General features: G+C 41.0%; 2 protein-coding genes across 3 annotated transcripts; both read right to left on the bottom strand.

The window, feature by feature from the left end:
- Positions 1–1,275: 1,275 nt before the first annotated feature.
- tdh (L-threonine dehydrogenase) lies at positions 1,276–8,935 on the bottom strand. 2 transcript variants are annotated; one of them, XM_071545369.1, is made up of 9 exons: positions 8,791–8,935; positions 6,045–6,239; positions 5,565–5,607; positions 5,309–5,379; positions 4,093–4,242; positions 3,781–3,953; positions 3,447–3,537; positions 2,725–2,994; positions 1,276–2,490 (listed from the first exon to the last, which is right to left on the bottom strand). In XM_071545369.1, exons 2-9 carry the CDS (start codon positions 6,229–6,231, stop codon positions 2,351–2,353), a joined length of 1,125 nt encoding a protein of 374 aa, XP_071401470.1. In that variant the 5' UTR covers positions 6,232–6,239; positions 8,791–8,935; the 3' UTR covers positions 1,276–2,350. The 2 variants fall into 2 exon arrangements, with proteins under 2 accessions (XP_071401470.1, XP_071401471.1); XM_071545370.1 differs by lacking the exon at positions 8,791–8,935 and adding an exon at positions 7,201–7,214.
- Positions 8,936–11,870: 2,935 nt separating this feature from the next.
- On the bottom strand, positions 11,871–25,055 carry LOC139666238 (myotubularin-related protein 9-like). Its single transcript, XM_071545373.1, has 9 exons — positions 24,936–25,055; positions 24,612–24,737; positions 24,126–24,299; positions 23,700–23,917; positions 23,245–23,406; positions 22,555–22,696; positions 21,988–22,208; positions 20,928–21,079; positions 11,871–14,695 (listed from the first exon to the last, which is right to left on the bottom strand). The coding sequence occupies exons 1-9, from the start codon at positions 25,053–25,055 to the stop codon at positions 14,532–14,534; spliced, it is 1,479 nt and encodes a 492-aa protein (XP_071401474.1). The 3' UTR covers positions 11,871–14,531.
- Positions 25,056–25,721: the final 666 nt, after the last annotated feature.

A 25,721-nucleotide genomic window follows, 5' to 3' on the forward strand; every position in this document is an offset into this window, starting at 1 on the left:
GATCTATTTTCACTGCACTGGCAGCATTCAGAGTCATACAAAACTGACATTTCATCTTGAGCAGAGCCTTTTTGTAGCGGAGGGATGAATTTGCAGACTAATAACTCCCTTATTGCAAATGCCACCTGCCTCCTATCACATTTCAAATGTCTTACTGCTTGACAGTGTTGCTTCAAGCTTCAACCCTAATTTACAGTGGGGGCTGTTTTCCTTGGTGTTTTTTCAACTTCCTTGAGTGTAAGAACTGAGATCCAGGTAATATTGCCTGTAGCCTAAGGGGAAGGCTCCCGTTAGAAGAATTTGCTAGAGATTAAAGAACCTGTCTATGCTGTGAGTGTGTGAAAATAACAGCAGAAATAAGCAGCGGGACTGAGGTTCTAGAAAAACAACAGATATTGCAAGCTTCTGTCTTTCTAAAACAGTGTCTTGAGAGTTGCATTTGTTTTCTCTGGTTCATGTCCTGGTTGCCTAAGGTCCACCCTCGAACCTTCACATGCTGTGCTGTAACAGCATATCTTTACGATACTGCATTTCCTCTTTATTTATGCAACTGTACACCTCACACACAGGTCTCAGCCTCGCTGAAATGCCATCTCATATTTTTACTTTTATGCTGATACAGCAGGTGCAGTGTTCCAGTCCAGTTATGACACATTGAGTCAGGTTTACTGCTGATTCCACTGGTCAGATCAATAAAGGTCAACTTTGAGGTTACACAGATAATTATATATTGAAGTATCTGATTATGCATGTTAAGCTTTATGATACTATACAGACCTTGAGATCACTTAAATGCATTTCTATCAGATGCTATGTGTAATAAGGGTTAGACACTGCTAGTGATAAGGGCTTTACATTTGATGCTGGACAACTTGGATAACTAACAAATAGATTATTTAGCTCCTATATCTGGTATACTTTTATGAGAAGAAAATAAGGGGCATCTCATTCCTTCCAACTTTAACATATAGAAGAATCGTTGTGAAGACAGAAATAGCCATGCTGTCATGATTGAAGCACTCCAAGTTGGTCAAATTCCAATACAAACCTTTCAAGCACCATAACACCCTTGTGAGGACGTTTTGTTCTCAAATGTTTTCCTTGGCATTTTTTCAACTGCCTTGAGCGTAAGAGGTGAGATCCAGGTAATATTGCCTGAAGTCTTATTTACACAAAGGGGGAGCGTAGGAGAACTTGTTGGAGGTTAAGGAATCTATCAGTGTTGTGAGTGTCTGAAAATGACAACAGAAACAGGCAGCGGGACAGAGGTTCTTGGAAAAAAGTTTTATTGTCAAAGCTTGTTTTGTGATTGAAAGAACAGACAGAACTTGACTTTCACTTAGAAAGCAATGCATTCCTTTTACAGAATGTTGAAAAAAATACAGAACCACAAAATGTGGTTATATGTAAATGTGGCATATGATGTCACATTTCCCTTTTGTGTTATAATAGCCCCACTGATCTGGTGAAAAACAATATGATGGCATACAAGTGGACAGGAACACTTATAAACAAGTGTGAAAAAGCACTTTTTACTCAGTTTAATTCCCATACACTTACTACCAGCAGACAGAATAAATAAAGAATGTTATGTGGAATAAACAGAAGAACAATGCATTAAAAATAAAAAATAAAATAGCGTTCACCTTCAAATGAGCTACTCTACACCGCTCTAAATGCAGATGCACCCCCCCTCCCCTCGAGCGATTCCCCTCATATGTCAGTGATTTTAAAAGATTTAAATCTTTCTAAAGTGCATCAAAGGACACCACTAATGTAATATTTTGTAAACCTCTCAATTCAAACTCATTTATTTATTTGATTTTGGCCTTAAGAGGTTGGAATACCTGAATTCTCAAAATCCTTGGAAAATTAACAAACACTTATGAATGCCTTTAAACATTCACATGTTCAGTTTGTTTGGTTTTAGCCCACAAAACATCGCAACGCTGACAGCGCACAATTCATAGACATGCAAGTCATCTTCCTTTTCATTCCAAAAAAAAAGTTTTCAGAGGCCCTGCTATCATCCCTGATAGTCTGACAACCTTCCGCTGACAGACTACTCTTCACCCAAACCCCCAAGCAGAAAGAAAGGGAGTGGCAGAGAGCGAGGGAGGGGCAGACAGACGGGTGTGTGTTGGGGGGGGGGGGGGGGGGTTGTCTGGCCCGCAATGCGGCTTGGCCTTCACATTCTGCAGACATGGTAGCCTCGCGCCCGGCAAACAGAGCCCTTCCGAATTACAGAGAGAAGAGAGAGAAAGACTATGTACAGGCCATGTTTCTCCATTCTCTTTGATCAGTCTTTACAGTATGTACAAAGAATACTCCCGACTGACGCTCAGCACTCTCAGTTAGCGCGGGCAATGCGCGTTTCTGAGCCGATGAAGTTGAGCATCGTCTGGATAAGCTCTGGGAGATCGTAGTCGTGCTTCCAGCCCCAGTCGTTCCGTGCGTTGGTGTCATCAAAGTTCATTGGCCAACTGTCAGCTGGAGAGGAACAGATAGGCGAGACACAAGTCAATAGAGGAAACAGGAACATGTTGGTTTGAACCTCAGTTTTCAACATGCCTCAGCTTATCTGATAAATGCCTCTCAGAAAATGGAACTTATAAATAGGAAAGGATGTTGTAAGTTAGCAAACATACTCTGCACCAGGTGGCTGCCATTTTTTTCAATGGCCTATCCACCTATACAAATAGAAAGTTAACTGGGCAAACTTACCGATGGCCTGTCGGACAGGGTCGATGTCGTATGTGACCTCCAGATCGGGCAGCTGCTTCTGCACCTCCTGGGCCAGTTCCTCTGGGGTGAAGCTCATGGCGTTGATGTTGTACGTCCTCATGCTCAGCGTGTCAGCGGGCGCCTCCATCACCTCCAGCGTGGCGCGCAGGCAGTCGTCAATGTACATCATGGGCAACCGCGTGTCAGGCTTCAGGTTGCACTCGAACTTGCCTGTTTTGATCGCATCATGGAAAATCTGGACAGCATAGTCTGGACAGAGAGGGAAAAAAAAACATGATGTTACACCAACTTTGAAATAAAAGTAACTTTAAAAGACTTCTGATCAACTATGGGTGAAAAAGAGAAAGTACTATGAATTGAAAACATTACTACGACTACACCAATACCAATTACACATTAAATTGTCATCACAGTGACAAACCCCATTAAGTTAGCCTAAATCGCTAACCACACACAAATATTTGGGGTGAGGTGGAGGATGTGGTGGCTGTTCGGAGAAGTTAAAATATGGGGATGGGGCAGAAGTTATCCGCAGGCCTAAAAATACAACAAGTCATAACAACTCTCTGGAACAAGTCAGTTACATAACTAACTTGTGACATGACAGGAGGGGTACAGGAATAGACGGATAAATGAAAATGGAGAACTTGTATATGGCTGAGTTCCAATGGGACCATGTGATGGGATTTCATCCCTCTCACCTGTTGTGCCACCGCCGGGCTGGGAGTCAGCAGAGATGATTCCTGGGTAGCGCAGACAGCGGAAATCCAGGCCATAGCGGTGGTGGTAGTACTACAGAAGAGCAGACAGGAACAAATTGAGATATTGATATCAAATTCGTCCATAGAGTGGCTATCAAAAGGTCCCATCGAATGTACCAACAAATCAAAAATGGAATGTACAGTATCTAGTAGTGGTAGTACTGTGAGACGGAAAGAGATTAATAACGGCATGATAAATTGCTAATATAGCTTTAAGAGTAGGTTTATGCGTGATCTTGGTTTTGTGTGGTGAAGGGGGGGTCCGAGATCTCACCTCACCCATCAGCTCAGCATGGACTTTGGAGACACCATAGATAGTGCGAGGCCGCTGCACACACAGATCTGGGGTAGGGTTGCGGGGAGAAGTGGGGCCAAAGGCGCCAATAGTGCTGGGGACGAACAGACGCAAACCGTGTTCTGCTGCGATGTCCAGGATGTTGTGAAGCCCTGAGGAACAGACAAAGGATCTTTAATCATTAGGACATTTCCCTTCACCACCTTTTACATTAGTGTTCTGGTCAAGACTGTTAACACTGACTCCTTAGGCCCAAAGGAGCTGAAGGCAGCCTGTTGGAAGCTCACTCACCGGTGATATTCACGGCCCGCGCCAGAGGCACATTGGCCTCTCCGACAGCGCTGAGCAGAGCACTGTAGTGAACCAGCCAAGTGATGCGGTTGTTCACCACGATCTCACGCAGGTTCTTGTAGTCCAAGATGTCGGAGTAGATGAAGGGGCCTGATGGTGATAGAGATGTTTGAAAATATTTAATATATGTGAAAATGCACATATTTCCCATATCTTTTCAAGTGTTCTTTTCAATTCATCTTGAAGAAAAACCCCTTAGTAAAATGGCAAAATGTATTATGAAACTGAAAAACATTGATTTAATATAGACAATGACTGAATGTTTGAATTTAAGCCTCATCCTCCCATGCTCTTGTTTTTCAGGGTCATTGCCTAGCTTTCAGTGGATTCCTCTTCCCTCCCTATTCTTTTCCACTCTGTTTTCCTTGAAAGGAATTCACTAACATGCTGTCCTTTTCTGCAATTAACAAGCTGCTAATGTATTGATTTATGTTTGACTTGCCTATTACATGTTTTTTCTCAGATGTCTTCTGTGTTGGGCAGTGAATACTGCCATATAATGAACCACTGACATGTAAATGCTCATGCAAGTTAAATTTAGTTTACAACTGGAGGCTGTTAAGCCACATTCATCACTCCTTTGGACAGCTCATTACGGCTCATTGGCAGAACAGTCACTGTGTGTCACAAATTGATTTGGGAAGGTGGACTAATCAACAACCCTTTCCAAGAGAATTTATTGACTTCCTCTTGACCAGCAGGCTTCAAAAATAAACATATAAAAAAAAAAAAATCAATAGGTAGGTTTGAGTCATTTTTAATGCCAGCACTGTATTTATCTAATTTGGCAGCTTGACTGAGACTGTGATGCAAATAGCTATGGTACATTTGTAACACATTAACAAATTTCATCAGCCCATTCCCGTACATTATTACCAAATAACTGACATTTTGAACAGGTCTGGTATTAGTCAGTGGTCTGCCTAATAAAGAAACTGAAAGTCCCTTTCTCGTAATTAAAGAGGTTGATGCCTACACACTGGAGATCAGTGTTGTTCTACTAAATTTGCATGACATCAGTCAGCTATGACATAAAACACATTTTTTACATCTGACCTGGCTTAAAATATAAGATGAAAACTTTGTGATGCAAGTCTGAAGCTGCCTAGACCCAGACTTTAGCACATAGCTTTAGTGAGTACATGACTTCACTCACCGCTGTGGAAGACGTGGCTTGGAGGCTTCCTGATGTCGGACAGAATGACGTTGTTGTTTCCAAACCGCTTCCTGTAAGGCAGGAAGTCAAAGTTATACATCAAAGTTATAGTTAGGGTCTAAATCTGTTTCTCCAAAGCCTAAACGTTTTAAAGCATGACAGAAAAAAAACACTGGCACTTTTCCAGCTGTTGGCTGAAACTAGAATTGTGAGAAGCTAAACACATGGTGTCAATCTGACTGTGAGAAACTCTTACCTCAACAATTTGGCAAGCCCGACCCCAAGCTGTCCAAGGCCGCCTGCAATAGATGGTGTGACAGAGAGATAGAAAGACAAAGAGAGAGGTGATGAAATATGTCATCAGAAGACATCCCAGACATTAAATGAGCAGCTAATAATCATCAGTACTGGTTTCCATGGAGACTGAAGTAACGAAGGAGAGTGGGCCATACGAAAAAGGTCAAAACACTTGACGCCTACAGCTTATTAACTGGCATCCTTTGCTGCTTTCATTGCCAACCTTGTTATAAATGCTGCTGGTGTTGAATCCCTGCTGAGCACATTTGAACCAGCTACAGTGTATCCTTCACTCAAGCTGGCACGCATGATGTAAAGGTCTATGCACATCGTTCTCATAAATATTGATATGCAGCACAGGATGGCGTTTGCTCTACTTGCTCTGTTTGTTTGCAGTGTATAAAAAGTGTTGTAAATTCTCCACCGGGATGTCACCCACCTGTAATGAGCACCTTGGGGTGGTCTGTCTCTGAGAAGGACACAGAGTGGAAGCTGGCGTCGGACGTCACCTGTCGAGGGGAGAAGCTGATGTTGCGCACTGCCACCGTGAGGGGCTGGCAGCCGCACCCTGGGGTGCTCAGGAGGGCCTGCTTGGCCACCTTGCTGAGGGTTCTGACAACAGGCATATTGTTACCTGTGGAGCAAAAGGAGAGAGTGCAGACACTTTCAGTATTCATGCATTTGGGTGACATCAGTGCTATAAAATTCCCCATTCATTGATGGAATACAATGAGTCAAGACTTTCTTTTTGTTGCATGAACTGATAAGATAGAGCAGAAAAACTATTTTATGAGTATATTACCGCCAATCTATTCCACATTGCAAGTTTACCCTTGGTTGTTTAGTTAATGAGGAAGTCCTTGACTCTTAACAGATTTGACTGCCATCGTCTGGTCGCCTTATTTCAATGCAGCGTTTCATGGCTAAGACATGTGGTACTGTGTGGATGTAGGCGTCTTTCCAGACCCCAGGCGCCAAGCGACAGACACACAGTATGATACAAAGACAAATGATACAAACAGAGGATTGGCCACTATATGAAGAGATCGGTGCATGTGGACAATTTACATCTACAAAGCTTCCACAAGCAGCTGTGGTAACATGAAACTTGAAAGCAGATCTCGCAAAAGTGACATACCAGTGAAAATATTATGACATGTCAGCAAGGAATAATTGGCACGTAGCCTATCGTTTCAAACAGGTTCAGACAGATGAACTGGAGCGCAATCAACGCAATTCAGCTTTTCGAACTGCGCTTCAGTCGCACGGTTAACATAGCCTATAGTTTATTTACTAGTAAGGAAAGGCGACTTTTATACCTTATACTTTTTTGGATACATGTGCATTTTCCGCATCATTTTAAACCAGCAAACACACGCGCCACTAAATACGGAACCATGCAACAAAAAGCAGAACCTGCACATTGAAAGCTGAATAGCCTAAATGTATTTAGACAGGTGATGTTCCCGGCGCAGCGCTAATCTGATGAAGAGCTGTCTGTCTGGGCGGTTTACTAAATTTGTTCGCCTTGTAAGCGGCTTTCAGTGAGCGGACTCTACGTTTGCGCCACGCATCATTTTTAGAAGTCTACTTACCGAAGGTGCGGGGCAGCTTCCCAAAAAGGAAAGAAACGATGAACTTGAGAGTATTTATACGGACCTGCCTTCAGCGACAGCCAATCAGAGAGAGAGGGCGGATAGAGCCATACAGTAGCAAAACAGTGCCAAGCTGAGGCTTGGCAACAAAAAGCCTCGACATACTTGGATCGAGGAAGTTTTGGAGTAAGGGCGCAGCAGGTAACGCCTTTAGAGACCGGGTCATATTTCGTCTCGAATTTATTAAAGAAAAAACTGAACATTTCCTTAATTGGGTATGGTAAAATATGGCACATAGGCTATAGCTTAAGTGAGTCCAAATTCGATCTTATAGTTTGCAAATTGATGACCTACGTCTAATAATATATCACATTGACCAGATAATATATCCTGTCAGTCATAAGTCATTTCTCCACTTAAGAAAATTAACTCGAAATTAACTCGATATAAGCGTGTTTGGAAGTTTTGGTGACTAGATGCAGGTCTTTTCCATAGGTTACCGTGAGGTTTAGTGAACAGACACACAACTGTCACACAACATTAAAGCACAAAGGCATGGCATGACTATAATTTGCTATAATTATACTACAATTATATATAAAAAAACAAAACACGGTCGCTCCTGCGCCAGAGGCAACAGACTTAGTTAATAGAAGCACCAAATGCCCGCGATACGCACTGACGGAGCGCCCTCCTCACTCTATATAATGTACTCACATGCAGTGTGTTGAGCCTGCATCGTTTAACGTGCACAGCACGTAAGCGGGTTGCGTAATAGGGGACTCAAATCATATAGGTTCCCCCTGACTTGGTGCGTGTCACGTTGGCTCCTTTAGATTCAATGTCTGTATTTTTAGTTTCTTGAATGGGCCATAAAGTCGTTGACCGATATTTAGAGCGGCTGCTGTGGTGACTCTTTTTGAGGCAATGGTTGGTGAGCTCGGGGACAAAATATAGAATAGGCTACTGTATGCATGAAGAAACTGTGGCAGCCATCAGCAAACTTAAAGATAAAGAAAAAACATCTAAAGTGTGATGCTGGCGGTTATTAATTCTACTTCATACATTCTAAATCCATCTCATACATGCGCGCCCATGCGGCAATAGGCTATTTCCCTTTGGATGTACGCCTATAATCAATTTGATATTAACAGTCTATTCAGTAAGTCTTTGAGACACTAGGCCACGTATCCAGACAAATGAAACCAGACCAGTGTGCCAGGGTAAAATGACTGCTGTATTGGCATATGGCCTCACCACTACGTCACTGCTTCAGTAGCAGCCTAGTCAAATTCACATATGATCACCGGGTTTGACCAAAAAAGTGACACAGCATCTCAAAGAATACAGCTTTGCATGCATTTCCTATGCACAAATGATGGATAGAAAGTGTAAAATAAGCATAGGCCTATAGGTTATGGTAAAATCAAATAAGCACAGAGAAGCCTGTGCCAGAGAAGTAATTAAACAAATGAATGACTGCACATATTAAACAATTAAATCGACTTTTGACAAATTAATTGATAACAAATTAAAGATTAGATTAAAAGTAGAATAATATAGTAAGTGCAACGTGAACAGTTTACTCACCAATGAATAAAGGAGATTATTAGTGCAAAAAAAAAACGAGCGTCCCCTTTTTCCTGTCTGCCTCGTGTGATGAGATGCGTCTTCCTCCTCCTCAGTTGGTCCTGTAACTACTGGGCTTAGCGGTCTGACGTGACACGTGTGTACTGTTATCTCCGTCTAGTATTGCATCAGCTGCGTCCTCAAGTTATATATCAGCGGCCATCTGGTTTCACAGGAAGCCGGCTTTCTCTCGGATTGGAGGAGCCTCGGAGGTGCGGTCCTCCCCCAGAAACCACTCCCACCCAGCGTCACTGACACCCGGCGCCCTGCGCAGTGCACGAGCCTCCACTCACTGGCCGTTCAGTGTGCACACCACAAGTACGCGTTGTCTCCAAAACCCACTCCAAAAATGTCCACGGAGGTGTGCGACTGGTCCTCATAGGGAGATGGATATGGGTGTGATCAGTGATGTAGTGAAAGGCGTAAATAGAAATGTTGGTAAACTATGAACGCCTCTAGGTGATCATCATAAGGCAAACAATATAAACAAAAATCAATTAGATATACAGTATACAGTATATTTAAGAAAAAACATGATTTTATGTTTTGTCTCTTGAAAGACCCTATCATCAATTTGATTGTACTTACCTATATTTGAGCTTTGTGTCATAAAGCTTTATGTCAGTCTAATGTGGGTAAACTCTAGGTGAGTGAACTTTAGGTGATGGTAGAAACAAATCATTCAAGTTTGTTTTTTTAATTCCTTGCACCAAGAAACACATCAAATATCACATTAAAAAAAATCCCATATTTCTTATGGGCTATATAAGGCGTTGAAAACCCCCAGTACATCTTACTTACTTGTGTGCCAAGGAGATTATTCCTTTTTCAGGAGGGCAGGAGTTTATACCATTGACAAAAGTAAAGTTTTTTTTTTTTTATCACAGCCAAATACCCCAACCAAAATCACTGTAATATTCCTATTGGGACATAGGCTATGTGTTTAGTGAGTTTATAGTGACCGTAACATGTTTTATGGCATTTCTTTTTATCTACTATGGCATCACTATAGTATTACATAGGATATCACATACAATTTATAGTTTAGCTGTGATATTGGTATAGTATCATTTTTAAATTGATTATAGGATTTTTAAAAACATAGGATATTAATATGGGTATTGCAAAAACACATTGTAGTTCAACAGAATTCATGGCTGCCTTTAACCTGACAACAACAGGCACGACCACCCGAACCAAATAACCTCACGTGTCTATAGAAAGGCCTACACAAATACCGTGAACGAATCAATAACACATGAATACTAGTGGTGAGAGGGTGCACTCCACCTAAAGCAAAAGAGAAGACAAATCTGATGCTACATCGTAAAATATTTGAAGAGACTTGACACCAAAGCAGTATGTCTGTACTGGCAGTTCTTGTGCTACGGTAATAAAAGTGGGTGCAGAGGTGACATCTTCGAGTTCAACATCCCACTTCCTTATAGTAATTTCAGAGCACCCATTCATGTTTACCAAGGGAAGGGAATGAAGTGTGCATTTCTACACCCTCTGTTTGACTTTGAGGTTTGTTTGCATTACATAGAGGTTGGCCAAAGAGGTTGACCATATCTCTGAGTGGAGCAAGCAGAGGATGGGCTTAAAATATATGCTGGCATGTGAGTGGTGGATTGGTGCACACCCCCAAGCCTGTCATCACTGGAAAGGAAACAAGTCCCTCAAAAACAAGATAAGTTTATCAGTGTTGTAAACTGACACACTTTCTCAGGAAATCAATAAATCCAACGATATCTGTGTGGAAAATTCCACTTCTGTACATTCCATCCATTTCCCCAAAAATCAAAGACATACTTTTGTTTTTGAGACGGCTTTATGTTGATGAATGACTCTTCATTGCCAGGCAACATGAGAGGAAAGGACACGTGATACTGTAAGATGACACAGTGGGATGTCGGCAGATGTTCTCATTCCCCGAATGAGAACATCTGGGCAGTGAAGTGAAGAAAACATGCTTTCCCCATACTCAAATATCACTGAGGTGCTCTTGAGCAGGGCGCTTAACCCCCAACTGTCCAGTAGACTACACAAAACACTCAAAGACTGTGGCACTACTGGGGAGCATACATGTTTGTTTGTCCTCCCCCTGCCAGTCCTAGAGACTGTTGTTCTGAATGTGTTCTCAGTCAATGTGCCTGGTTAAATCAAGGCTTCAGTTCTATTGTTACCAGCAAGTAACATAAACCCTCATTTCCTCCAGACACTTGAGTGAGAGCATAAACAGTCCTCCATTGTTCCAAGAGGGTGTCAAGGCGATTAAGTAAAAGCAAGGTGGTCGACCAGTCAGAGTGGTGACACATGAGACCAAATCAACATGGACAGGACAGCGAAGGCAGCTCTAAAGCCACGGGTTGATGCTCTGTAAACACCAGCTACCATCACATGCGTCCATGGAGCAGCTGACCCTTGGCTATTTATTCCACAATCGCTTCATCAGATGATACATTCGTCATAGTGAGCGCAACACATTTCGGGAGGTTGGGGGTGGGGGTGGGGGGGGGTTGTTAAGCAATCCTTGGAAACCAACAATATGGGACAGGGCATGGTGCAAGAGAATTCGCTCCTGGCTGCCGTCAGCGGTGCAGAGCTCACCCTGCTGAACTGTGGCCTGTGGCCCATGTCACTGGGCAGGGACAGACATGTCAGCAGGACCACAGGGTTTTTTTTTTTAGAAATTTTATATAAAATCCTGATGTAAAACATATATTTTTTGCTTTTAAGAGATCACAGGCATTTCTCATATTTGTAAAATTTTGTACTCAAACATTCACGAGTGCAAATATATATAATGTATTTAAGTTGTAATTGAAATGAAATTATTTGCAATATGCAAATTTTTATAATGTATTTAGTTTTTTTTTATAATGTGCAAATATTTATAATGTATTTAAGTTGTAATTGAAATGAAATTATTTGCAATAGTCAGTGTTTACTCATTTATCATCTTGACAGTAAGAAGAAAAAAAACATATGAGACAAAAACTTGCATAATAAGCACAGAATCAAATGTCTTTTGTGCAATCATCTTTTAATGGCTTAAAACAAAACAAAAAATATATATATATTTAACATAATGTTTGAACAGTAATATCACTCTCCAGACATCAGACCTGTCACCAGTGATAAAAGAAATTAAATATTCATTTTTAATTTCTAGTAAGGCATTGCACCGATTCATTTAGTACAAAAAGAAAGTGACAGGGAGGATGTGACAAAGACAACTTATTTGCCAACAGTACTGATACTGTGTTAGACCTGCGTTGACATTGACAAAGTAATGACAATATTCAAAGTTAATATTACGCATAATGTTAGCGTAAGAAATTAGTCTGATTTGTAAATCACGCTATGACCTTGGTTAAAACTATTATCTGAGCTCCATTTATGCATGCACAAAGCAACAAGATAAGCTGCCATTCTGGGCTGTAGGAAACAACGTGTAGAAGTACATAGTGCACATGTGAAAGGCATGGAAACTTTCCCCTTTACAGAACAGTTTAATGAAGTGGCTAGAACCAATGAGAGAACTAATCCTCAGTCTAGAGTGATCTTTACATCACCCTCAAAGCAAGGTGGATCAAATGTAATGTGTAATGTGTTTGGTGTAGACGACATGAAGACAAACATAACAAAAAGACATGTATAAATACTAAAAATGTATTTTCTTTCTTATTGGCAACAAAAAAAACTAGTTTGCCACAGGATGAACACTGTAGAGTTTTTCAGTATTCCAAGTGTGGCATAATGCTTTCTTGATAGTATTGTGCTACTGAAAGTTAATCCGTAAACATGGAAAAAAACTGAAACAAGGGCTTCAACTTCAAGAGCTTCTAAACATGTCTAACCACTTCTGTAATGATGGTGCAGAAATGCTCAGAAATGACAACATGTTATTATGTGGCTTTCCTGGCCCTTTGACACAAACTGTAAATTTTAAGTCTGTGTCATCTGCAGATAACAGCCCTTGCGTAAGGCTGTGCACAATATTAACAACAATGGATTATGTTTCAATTTATGTACAGTATGTAGGATACTGTATACTACTGGTGTGTTTTCACATTCAGCATTAAGATGTTTTTTGGCCAATGTGGCAACAACAACTGGCAAGTACTGAAAGTAAAAACAATAATGTTAAATACAAGAAATAAGCCCGTTGTTTTTTTTATATTGTAGCATATGTTGTATGAGAATATGACTTATATACAGTAAATGAAATGCCTTTCACACAAAGTGCCTTAGTTTTAGATAATATCATTAAACTACGAAACAGCAGATATGCGTTTTGTTCAATAATGTACAATATTTTTAAGCACACAAACCTCCACTCGTTCCTTCCGAGTCAACGACCAATTTTGGCAACACTCGTTTTCAAATAGAAAAAAATCATGTGTCCAACACAAATTCTAACTATGGCAATGAGGTCCTGAACAATATTACATTCCCAGGGCAGCTGACGGACATTCACTGTTTTATAAAGTCACATTACAGAGGCATGTGTGCTAAGCATATGAAAACCACATTAAAGATTACATTAAAAGTCTTTCTTGCGTGCTTTCAAATCTCTGGCCGTGACAGTGTTTGGAATGTAATGTAATGAATGATCTAAGAAACATACAAGTATCAAGACATTTTGTTCAGAGCTATATTGAGCAAGTCTTCCCTCTCATTATAAAGTGGTTACTCTGATGTCGACCCTACCTACACTAAACTATTACATCATCTCAACGTGCAGCAAAGCCACATGCTGCCTACTAGTACCCTATATGTTGCCATAGTTACTCTGCAGCGCTCCAGAGTGTCATATATATTCAGCAGGATGTCTGGTAAAAAGGCGTACCATGTAGTCTCATGAGTACAGGAACATTTACGTGCCGTTTTTTTCTCTAAACGTTCTCCTCCTAAATCCTGATATAACAATAGCCTGTCCACTCCTGAGCAAGATCAATGCCCGCAGACAGCTAGGAGTCCAAAATCTAGTGTTGTTATAACACATTGTGTGTATGTAACTGAGGTGGTGAATGTGAGGTGTAGGGGTTTAACAAGGCTTAGCAGCTGTGAATGCAGCTGACTAGGCGAAGCATGATGTCAGGATCCCTACATTATATGTCTGTACATGCGTACATGGCATGCAAACTGATATTGGGGTCGTATGAGAGGAAGCATGTTCAGCTTTCAGTGGCGCTCTGAGGAATGACTGGCTGTGGGGTTTTTTTGTTGTTTCCGAATCTTTATCTTGCCCTCCTTTCTGCTTCCTTTCAATTAGATGACATGGCAAAATACTTTGGGAATGTGTGGTTTTCTTCCTTTAAGCATATGTGGTTTCAGGGAGGCACAGTTTCAATTCATTCAGTCATACAAGCTGTGTGTAGAATAACTGCTCACTAACTGCATGAAAGCAAAATGGAAGAGAGGTTGATTTTTCAAGGTTATCATTTTAGCTTCTAGGCCAAGTCCATTTCATTTTTAATCAGTACAGGCAACAAACAAACGTGTAAGGACTATCTTGTGATGAAAATAATAAAAAATGTACAATTTCTCATATACATGACTGAACTGAAATAGAAATACATTTAATCCCCAACTCTGAAGCCTCAAACAGGGCTAACGTTTATCTTTTTTCTTCTTTAGTTTTCTCATTTTCTACCTCTCTATCTTCCATCTTGCCTCCATGTCCGGGTCTCGCTCTAGGGGGTCTGCAGCAGAGGGTCTTCGGTCTCCAGCTGGGCCAGCTGCCTGCGCAGGCTGTTGACTTTGTTCTGCAGCTCCTTGTTGTACTCGATGATATGAACCATTTCCTCGTACGCCTCGTCCAAACACTTGGAGGAGCGGTTCCAGCGAAGGAACACTCCTGTAATGTAGGAGAGAGAGTACTGTTAGCTTTCAATTCACTGATCATATATGGCAAGAATTGTAAAGAGGAACACCTGCTACAATGAAGAAGTTTCACTCATTTCTATTCTGCACTACATACTACATTCGAAAAAGCAGCACATTGAAAATATAGAGCATTTATATAGACAGATAGGTGCCATATTTATCCCAGGGAGAAATTCAACTGTCACAGCAGCAACACACAACATAACAAAATGCTGTAATAAGGCCAATAAAAAAACATTATTAAGGTTTAGCAGAAGTGCAGAGTCTCTGTGTGCTCTGCAACCAACCATCTTCTAATTGAGGTAACTAAAATAAAAATTGTTAAAAAAAAAATATACCTGATTATGTACAAAAAAGTCAAAATGTTTCAGTGATTTAAAAAACATTAGAAGAACGACAGCGTAGCAGTTGGCAAAAAAGGGTCAAGACCCTGTCTGTGGTTCTGCGGTTTATTGGTGGCACAGGTAGCGATAAATATAGAAATGCCATCGCAACTGAAGAGTATGTCACATGGCATCCTATAAAATAGTGTGGGGGGGTGAACTGGTTGTGCAACACCTTTCCTACAGCATCTGTGTTGGATGCTGGGTGGGGTGTTGTTGCAAACTGGACTGCTACACCGGATAGACAAGCGTGACTTAAGAAATGTTCTGTATGAGTGGAATGTACAGCACAATAAGTAGGTCGCCTGCCACTCAGTATGGTACCAAGCGGGGTGATGTCCTGAACTTGTTCAGGTCAGCGCTCTGGGACAAGACAACAAAACACCCGTAGATGATGCTCTTCTATGTTTCATGCCTCTAATTTAGAAATGGTGGCGTTTTTCAAGATGTGACTCTATTAACAAATCCAAGTCCTTTAAAATGAAAGAGTTACAGCTCTTCAATTCACCTTACAAAATAATTATTTCAGATTATTGGGCAGACACTGGGAATATATCCAAACCTCCAGACATCTAATCTCAACAGTATACTAGATTAGATGAACATGCACTAAATAAACCAGGAATGAAGTATGTGGTGATTAAATATTGTATATTTTGTGAAAAACAGAATTTCCTTAAATTGCAATTAAAAGCAAATTATTGCAAATTAGACTGCACAGGGTATTTGTATATTTCATGTCATAAATAAATGGGTTTTGCTCCAAAATCAGATACCCATCATTTGAAAAAAGTGAAACCTCTTACAAAATGATTGATAGCAAAAATTAAAAAGAAATTATGGTACATTGTAAAGGATAGTGGGAACTTAAGCCCTTGGTAAACAAAATGCTAAAGGTTATACAGATTGGATTCTCTACATTTTAGAGATAATGAATGATTAACTTGGTATGATATATAGCATTTTGGAATAAAACTCTTCAAACGAAGGCCTGCAACTTTGATGTATTCTGGTGATATAAAAATTACACTAGTCTGAATGACATCATTAAAGAAAGGCTCTACTTTGGTCAATTTAATACAGCAAGCTGTATGATCTGTCAAATATTAGCATCACCCTGCAAATTAAAATTCACACATTAAAATTCACATGCCTCCAGCATTCTTCTTCAAATGAATATTGAAATATGACATATTTAATTCCAGATTAGTAGGAATAAAACATTGTGTGTGCCTGGATGGCATAAGTATTAGCAATAGGAAAAAAAATACATATATAATATATAATATATAATATGTCCCTGGATGACACAGATACGACTGACAGGATTAAAGCATCTGTGTGTCTCTGGATGATACAATAAATACTAGGCTATAGAAAATTGCAGCTTAAGTTTCCCATTTCTAGAACATGGAGCCCTTAAAAAGCCTGCTTTACTTTTTGTGCACAACTTCTAAAGGAAATAACACAGCAGTATATTTCAGCAGTAGTATTTCTTTTCTGTGTTTGTACTTGATAAAACAGCAGCATGTCTCCACAGCAGAGAGACCTGCCTAGTTAGAGCACAGCAGTCGTGCGCTCAGCATGACACAGCAACTTCTGATCTATGGTTTTATGAAGATTGGGTATGCACCATCACAGTCCTCTTTAGTGTCAACAGCAAGAGCTGGAGATTTGAACTTTCCCAGCAGTACAAGCAGCATGCGTGTACCGTGTAGCATTTCACGCTCTCCAGTCAGACCAGTCTTGTATGTCCCAATTCATGTGGAATGAGGGTGTGGCTCTCACGCTTTGGGCTTTAGAAGGGGCCCCTCGCGCAGCCATGTTTGAACTTAATGACCCCTCCTCTGTCTAGACCCCCTTCTGTATGCAGGGCCTTTATGTTGAGCTGATGCAAGAATCAGCAAAACTTGCAGTTCAGGCAAAGATTCCCCTGGGACGTCCCAGAAGCTAGCTCCCCAGAACACCCAATTATAGAAATGAACTCCATCCTTCTTACTTAAACAATTTCCAAGAGAAATGTTTTAGGATGTATAATCAGATCTTATCACTATCATCGAGTTTGGACCGGTAAAGCCCTTTGCTAGGACTTTCCAAAACTAGATTCCTGTAATACATCCTTTTGAAAGCAATGATAAATCATAATAATTCAGTCTTATTTGATATGTTCATGTTGCTTAATGGAATACAGTAAAGTCCAACCCTTTTCACTATCACAGAATTTATGAAATGTTAAAGTATTTCCAGGGGATGCTTGATGTGGAAAAGCAAAAAGCATGCTCTTCTCTAACATAGACTGTCAATGTGTCTATGATAATGCCCAATTTCAACTAAAACACCCCCATCCAATTAATCCTAGCTTGTAACTCCTGAATTATTTCATGTCCATATATCACCAGAACATTATTTAAAATCTTGATTTGTGGAAGGGTTCTGCTTGAGCAAAGCATGCTCTTTTTTAGCACCAGTCTGCTTCACATTCATACAGTTCGACTCACACTTGGGAGCAGCCTGATACAACCACATTCTTCTACTGTTGGCCGCTGAGCAGCTCTACTGCAGTTGGAGGTTAAGTTTCTTGCTCAAGGCCACCTCAGAGGTGGCTGCTGGGGGAGAAGAGAGCACTATGCATTCACTTCACCCACGCAGATTTTCTCATACTTCAGGGTATTCCAATCACAAGCTTTCCTGTCACAAGCCTGTATCGCTATTCAAGTTCAAGTTCATTTATATATGTGTATAGCCCTTTATCACAAGCATGTCTCAAAGGACTTTACAGAGAATGAGTCTAGATAGCCTCGACAAGATATAACTGATCAACAATCAATTGTAGGACAGAGTTATACAAGAAAAACACAAAGAAGCAGAACAAAGCACAAGATACACAATAGCATGTTTTAGCAAGACACAGAAAGCCTACCAAGCTATTATTGCACTGCTCTCTGTGGGTTGAAACTTTCAAACTTTCAAACTTTTTGCTGATTGGCGTGTGGCCAGAAGTGCAACATATTTGAAAGTTTCATCCCTTTGACATCACCGATTGGGTTGATTTTGTGTTGATGATCAAGTATAGAGTTTATATAATATTTGATAACCTCTGACATTCATGATCTTTGTTGGGCGTTGCCTAATAAACTCTAATCTTCTTATGGTGTACAAATTAACAAATTAGCCACAGGTTCAGATACTTTATCTGCTGTGGGAGTCAGTCTTTCCACAGACAAGTGGAAAAGTGTGCCACAGCGCTAAGATTAGCATGCATATGACTGCTAACTGATAACTAGTAGTAAACTGCTCCTGTTGCCTCCCAGCGTCATAGGAGCTCAGGTGTCAGTGAGCACACCTACTGAGCGACCTATAATAAGACAACCATGCAGGCCAAATGCATCATCGGCGTGCCGGAGAAGCAATCTAAGCAATGTTGAAAATGTACAGGTGCTGAAAACCAGTGGAAAGTCATATGAGCTAAATGGTCTAATGCACATTGTGACCTCTTCATGTAATGTGTTTCACGAGGTAGGTGATCAGAAGTGAAAGTCTGCTACTGACAAAGTTAAGAACATGTTTCAGGGTTTGTTTGTACCGTAATGCAAATAACAAGTCTCGTGATTTACCTGCCTATTATTTTATTGCATTTTATTATGTTTGCACGGTATACTATTATGTACGTTGTATTTGGGCTGATGACACATAATTTCTACTGTTAATTACTTACTGCCAAATGTTGATTTGTATGAGGGGTGGTGTTTATTGTGATTAACGTGTCACATGCTGTGTTACTAGGCCAAGTGACTAGACTGTAGGGCTGGGTATCGTTTAAAAAATTACGATACCAGTACCAATACCAGTAGCCTTAAAGTGATACCGATACCAATAGAGTACTTCATTCGATACCTTTTTTTTTACATTTCGGTGGCATCTCGGCACGCTGAACTGCCAACTCCGTCACATACACCACGCTCGACTTCACCACCACAGACTGTATGGGTTGTAGCTGCTGCGGTAGCGGGCCAATCACACGTCGCATTAAATCAAAGAACGCTTGCGGTGATTGGCTGCGAGCAAAACCACACAAAAAGTCATTTTTTTCTAGATCTGTGTACAAAAAGTATCGAATGCAGGTATTGTTTGGCTGGAGAAGTTTCCATACTACTTGGTACTGGGTTATTTCGGTCGATACATTAAAAGGTATCGAGTACCGATACCCAGCCCTACAAGACTGGGGGGATTATGTTGTTTTAAGTTTTTAATAGCTTTATTATAGCATTTTATGTTATTTTTTGTGTCTCAAATGTGTTGCTGACAGCAGCAATTACATTTCCCTTGGAGATAAAAAAAAAATAAATAATAAGTAAGCATATATGAATTTACTGTATGTATGTATGTATGTATGTATGTATGTATGTATGTATGTATGTATGTATGTAACTTTGAACATTTTGAAAATGTGAACAGGGAACTATTATGTATAGATTATTTACTAGTTGCTTATGAAGTCACCCCCTTTATCTCCCAGAGTGGTGAAATCAACGCTGCCCCCCTCTGGTGAAATTTCTGAATGTCAATATAAACAATGAAATACTGAGAAGAAACAAATCACAAATGAGAAGAGGAAAGATGTAGGACAGCATATCACAGGCAAATGCATAAGTTTCCCCATCCATCATGTGTGCAATACTCCTTATACTCTCACTCTTCCTGCAGTAACCTTACTGTGAACTCTGTGATGTTTTGTGATTCATGTTTCTTTATATCATCATCAGTCATCATAGTCAGCAGTTTATTCAACAACTCCATAGCAGCCTTCTCCAAAACAACTGAAGTCAGTCCTACAGTATATTTACACCATCATTTCATGCAAATCTTAACTACAGCTGACTGATTTGCAACAAATAATGGTGTATAGGTCTTTCTATTCACAGTGTGATTGTTTGGCTGTTTTTGTTTTGGAACTCTAAAGAACTGGTCCCCATTGACTTCAGTTGTTTTGGAGAAGGCTGCTACCAAGTTGTGCTGCCAACCTCTCTGTGTGTTATATAGACTAACAAATTTCACCTGTGTTTCATTTGGCTTGAGGGTGAGTAGATGATGACAGAATTTTCATTTTTGGGTGAACTATTCCTTTAACTCTGCCCCCCCCTTATTCACTACCTATTAAGCATTATTATTTATTTAGATGTTTACTTATTTATTCTACTAGTGCAGTGCCCGTTCGCTTTGAGCCCCACTGCTGCACAGAGCGCTGTTCGCCCCGCCCCACTGCTGCACGTTGTCCACTTGTTTATTTAAAGTTTATTAATATTGAACGTGTCGCGTGTCCAATCCGACACTGCACGTCCTTGGGTCCCCAGCAATACACCCGCCAAGTGTGAAGTAGATCAGACGAACGGTTCTCGAGATATGCGAAGGACACACATACAGACAGAGATTCCTTGCTTTATAGTATGATAACAGCACTTGACTGAATGTTAAGCCCCCCTTTTTACTGCTTGAATGTTTTTTGTTTGTTTTTTAACTATCCTGGCTTCATAATTGCCCCCTCTGGATAAATAAAGATTTTCAACTGAATTGAACAGAAATATAATTTATTGAAGAAGACTGAAGACTGGAAACAGGAAAGCAAAAACAGAAAGATTCAACAGAACAGCATGAGTCAAACCCACACTGTAATGTCATAAATCCAATCCTGTTCAATTCAGTTGCTGTAGCCTTTGATTTGGACTTTTATGGGTAATTCCGGATAGCGTTTCATATCCTGAGTGTGACGTAAACCAACACTAATATATGATATTAGAGTTGAGTATTGTTTATGATTCTTACCTTCCCACAGCAGCAGGCTCTGCGGGGCCACGGAGGGCCAGATCACAAGGCTGTTGGCCTCATAGAGCGGGTTGGACAGACGCTCCAGTTCCTGGGGCCGATTCACCCATGACCAAAGAGACACCGTCTTCTCAGGCAGAGACAGTTTGGCCCTATAAAGGGAGAGGGAGGTTGCAGGTAAACCAAAAAAGGCGGAGGTTGCCTAAACCTTGGAGAAGTATGTTTGTAACCGGCACATTGACAGTTTGGGCTGACTGGGCAAATTTAGGCGGGTAAAGTGACTGAAGTGAGTGACCTCGACTGTGGTTGTTCTCCTTGCCCTCAACAACCACAGTTGAGGTGGCTTTGGGCAAGTCACTTCATCCACAGCTGTTCAGTGGCCAACAGTAGAAGACTGTGGGCAGCTGCCAAGTACAAATGAGGAACTGTATGAATCAGGGCGTTGCTGAAAGACATACTCAGACACATACTCAAGATCATTTTCAGCACTGCGTAATTTCCCTTTTTTCCTTAACATTATATCTAAGCAAAATTAAAAAATTAAAACTTCTTGGCTATATCCTGTATCACCACACCAATGACAAAACTTTTCCAACCATTGTGTTGGCACATAGTGCTAAGATCTTCTATGAATCATATCGGCCCTGACAACTGTGGAAAAATTGGAGCGGAGCTTTTACTTTCCACATCAATCGTGATTCATGTCTGGGCTGCCCTACATGGTGCAACGAAACCCCTTTATCCTACTGGGTTGTGTCCCTGGCTATGAGATTACAGGCAGAGTAAGGTGGACCTCTAGACTTGAAATACAAAAAAGACAAAGTGGACTTATGTGTAAATCAATAAAGATACAGACAGGTAGTATGTAAACTACCTGTCTGTATCTTTATTGATTTACACATAAAGACAGGTAGTATGTCAACTAGTAAAATAAATAACTAATAGAGGCTCAGTGTAGGTCTACTATAATATGTTACAGCAGAGTAGGCCCATGCACTTCAAAAACATAGTATACGACCGACATAAGCCAGTACAGCATCCAGAACAGGCCCAGACTGACCTCTCGGCTGCACTGTTGCCCATGAAGGTGCCAAACTGGGAAGCGTAGGCATGCTCGAAGAGCTGCACCAGGAAGTTCTCGCTGAATTCAAAGGAGCATGGAAACTGGCGCAGGATCTGCCACACACAGTCCAAGAACAGCAGGAAGACAGGAGCTTCTTGGCGAGGCTTGCTGTTGGAGTAGGCTGACTGGGCGCAGCGCTGCTGGAACGGGTGGCCCGCCTGGGGAGCAGGTCACAGAGGAGGGAGGGGTCATGAAGAGAAAGGCCAGGACCCATGTCCGTCTTAGAACACAAACACTTAGGAGACCAGTCATCATGATTTTAACTGAGGTAAGAAATTGACTATGTCTCTGTAACCCGAGTTGTGCTCACATCATTAACCCCATGCACCCCTATTCAATTTTGGTTAGGAGAGTCATGTGTCATCAGTCTTGTGTCAGTCTTCTCCCCTGTAGCACCTAGATGTGAATATTTAAAGGCATTTCACTCTGTAAAAATATAGAAAAATAAAGAGCATGCAAATTCAGGCTAATAATATCTGCACTTGAAAGTTGAGAGAAGCTCACCTGGAGCCACTCTCGTTCCACCAGGCCTTGAAAGCCCCTAATGGTCCTGCAGGCCGGATCCAGGATGATCTGGGCCAGGGAGGTCACCTGCAGGGTGGAGTCTGTCCCTTCTGTGCCGTGAACAAGCACCGACGCTCCCTCCCTGAGACAAAAATACATGCTGGCTACTCTAATGTTTTAAAGAAAACATAAACCAATAACACAGAGAAACTGCCATGCTTGTTCTGACAAGGGGCTTCTATCAGTCAAGCACTTGCTGTACAGAATGTACAGAGCAGATGCCATGTAGAATTACTGTTTGTAATGCTGAAAAACCTTTCAGACCACCTGTATAACCACACTCATTGCAATATTATTATTATAACATTATGTTAGCTAGCTTAACTTGGCTACAAGGAGGCCAGAGAGTAGTTTGTTACAACTATGATGTGGGTATTCATTTTTCATCAAAAACAATCAATTGAACCAAAGTAATATCTGTCATATTCCTAGGACCCTAGCACACACCTGTTGTCTTTTTATGCACCATTCAGAACAATACAATAGATATACACAATGGCAGCACTCACACACATGCATTGCTAATTGCATTGCTACAACTTCTGAGACATAAACATCATGCACAGTATGAAAATCTGCTGGAATGGTGATGTACTGATTACAGGTGCTGGACAAGTTTAAGTCCCTGACCTGTCAATACACTGTGCAGCCAGGCAGGCGGTGGTGAGGATCTCTTTGACGTGGGTCTGCCAGCTGGAAGCCTCTAACTTGCTCAACCAGCGGTCCATGCTGTGCGACTGGTCGTTGCAGGCCTCCACCAGCTTAATCAGGCTCTCCTGGAGGACATTAGACCTGGAAATGACAGAATGGTTGGATGTAACATAAGATCCAAACACTGTTAAAAAATCTGTGTATGAGAGGATCCTGTAGGTGTCATTCTAGCACTCATATCGTGAATCATAGTATTATTATATTAGTATTATATCAAATGGTATCCTGACATCATTGACAATACCCAGCCCTAGTAAAAAATACTGTATTCATGAAGAGTAGTTTATGATTATGATAACAAATATGAATGACACATCAGTGCAAAGATCAATTATCAATTAAAAGAGCACTTAAAGCCAATAGCGACCGCCCACCTTTCGATGGCCTTATGGATCCTCCTCCACTGGGGGTAGTTAGCCTCAGACTCAAACCCTCCACCGCGAGCTTTGGCCTGCTGGGCCACATTGATGGTGCGTGTGTCAATAACATAGCCGCGTTTGCCCGGCCGCAGGGTGGCGTTGATGAGCTTCTCGTCCTCCTTGCACCGCCGTCCGTTGGTGCCTGTCAGAGGCTGCCCCGCGCGCATCATCACCTGGTGGAAGTGATTATAAGGCTTTTCAAGAAGCGGCAATTTTCATGAGACATTTTCTACAAATGGGACAATCCATGCTACTAAAACTAAACCATACCTGCTAAAAGCATTGTGTTATATTACAGTTAGCCACTACATGTTTAAAAAAAATTATGTATTGCAAAAACAATCACAACCGTATTAACTTAATTTCCCATGATGTGCTCACCATGCCGTTCTTCTTGTGGTAGTAGCTAAGTACTGGGAAGCGGCCACCGTAACGGAAGGTGGCTACTTTCCTCAGTGTGTCGTCGTCAACATCTTTGGGCACTGCCACTAGATGGGGGTATGACGGACACACACTGAAGTCCTTGTTGACTTCGCTCAGTCTCCACTCATCTGTCTGAGGGAGGAGATGGTGTTGGGTTAAGACAAGAGTGTCAAACCATGTACCACAGAGGGCCAAGAGTATGCAGGTTTTCATTCCAACCGAAGACTACAACAGATTATTACAGTGATTAGTTCCTCTTCTCTGTCTGAAGTTGTGCTAATCAGTAAAATCAGCCGGTGTAGTATTTGGTTGGAATGAAAACCTGCTTACTCTCAGCCTTCCATGGCACATGGTTTGACCCCCCTGGGTAAAGAGAATGACTTTAACGATGTCTTAGCCTACCTATAGCCAATACAAAGTTATTATCGTTGATCATGTCCATACCATAGACTCCAAGTCTTTAAAGGAATCATCTGGAAGGAACGAGTTCCAGCCATCGTCTATGACTTCAAACATGGGCCGGTAGAAGAAAGGGTACATCAGCGAGACTGAATCAAGAGTGGACAGGGCCTAGAGACGCATAAGAAATATCAATTAGCAACACATTTTCTTTAGTCACATGTGGAATTTAATCTGACATTACAAGGTGAAAAACATCTCAAAAAGTAAAGGTGAATATTTTGTAGTAAACAATAGTTGAAAAAGAGATGGTGTGTGTGTGTGTGTAGTCTGTATTGCATATTTGGGATACATTGGCCTCCTTCTTACCTCAATAGAGCTGGCTATGTTGAGACACTCCTCCATGCCAGGGATGTCCAGCTGGATCACCCTCAAGTCTTTACACTTCACTATGATGGTTCCAAGAGACCCAACAAATCTGAAAGACATGTTGAAGATTTGATCCAAAAGGGAAGCACAGCAGAGAAGACAATTGTCTTGGGGTGGACTTGAATTAACTTGCTGCTTTGTCAGCAATCACACCTATAATGTGATGATCATCACAGACGGACGATGAAAAAATCGCCAGTTTCCCCAATTGCAAACTACATGGAATAGACAAAATAACAGAAACAACATATGAAATATGACTTCAACTTTGAACTAAATCACAATTACAAAGGCATCCACACAGTCACTCATGATAAGCTGAATGCCAGCTATCAATATGTGTCCGGTTTAAAAAAAAGGTCTGACAATGGCCACTTTTATGAAATTGAAATATGTGAAATAAATGAGTTTATTATCATTATTATTGTTGTTATTAACTACAACAACAACAACAACAACAATAATAATAATAAAACATTTAATTTATTATTTATTATGTCACGTGGCAAGGGAAAGTCATGAAAGGGAAACAGTCATGAAAACCATGACAACATATTTCAAACACGGACAAACTGCACTGGCAAAGAGGAACAGTAGTCACAAGCCCAAGTTAACTGACTGGGACAGACAGACTCTTAACAAGACAGTTGCTAAACAACACAAATGTGAAAAACTACCACAGTATTGAAGCATCATCTATGTGACACAGAACCAACAAAACTGTAC

The sequence above is a fragment of the Centroberyx affinis genome, unplaced genomic scaffold, assembly GCF_046629955.1.
Source record: "Centroberyx affinis isolate AG114_WGS23_722 - 3 ecotype Tasmania unplaced genomic scaffold, CSIRO-AGI_Caff_v1 ptg004892l_1, whole genome shotgun sequence".
Taxonomy (NCBI): domain Eukaryota; kingdom Metazoa; phylum Chordata; class Actinopteri; order Beryciformes; family Berycidae; genus Centroberyx; species Centroberyx affinis.

What these genes read in the sequence shown, in the direction of transcription:
- tdh (XM_071545369.1), bottom strand. Translation starts at nt 6,231, where the DNA reads ATGCCTGTTGTCAGAACCCTCAGCAAGGTGGCCAAGCAGGCCCTCCTG. An exon ending in GCCCGGCGGTGGCACAACAG is followed by an intron (nt 2,995 to 3,446) that starts GTGAGAGGGATG and finishes CTCTCTGTCCAG; the next exon opens with ACTATGCTGTCCAGATTTTC. An exon ending in CCCTGTCCGACAGGCCATCG is followed by an intron (nt 2,491 to 2,724) that starts GTAAGTTTGCCC and finishes GTTCCTCTCCAG; the next exon opens with CTGACAGTTGGCCAATGAAC.
- LOC139666238 (XM_071545373.1), bottom strand. Translation starts at nt 25,055, where the DNA reads ATGTCTTTCAGATTTGTTGGGTCTCTTGGAACCATCATAGTGAAGTGT. An exon ending in ACCACAAGAAGAACGGCATG is followed by an intron (nt 23,918 to 24,125) that starts GTGAGCACATCA and finishes CACTTCCACCAG; the next exon opens with GTGATGATGCGCGCGGGGCA. An exon ending in ATCCATAAGGCCATCGAAAG is followed by an intron (nt 23,407 to 23,699) that starts GTGGGCGGTCGC and finishes TGTCATTTCCAG; the next exon opens with GTCTAATGTCCTCCAGGAGA.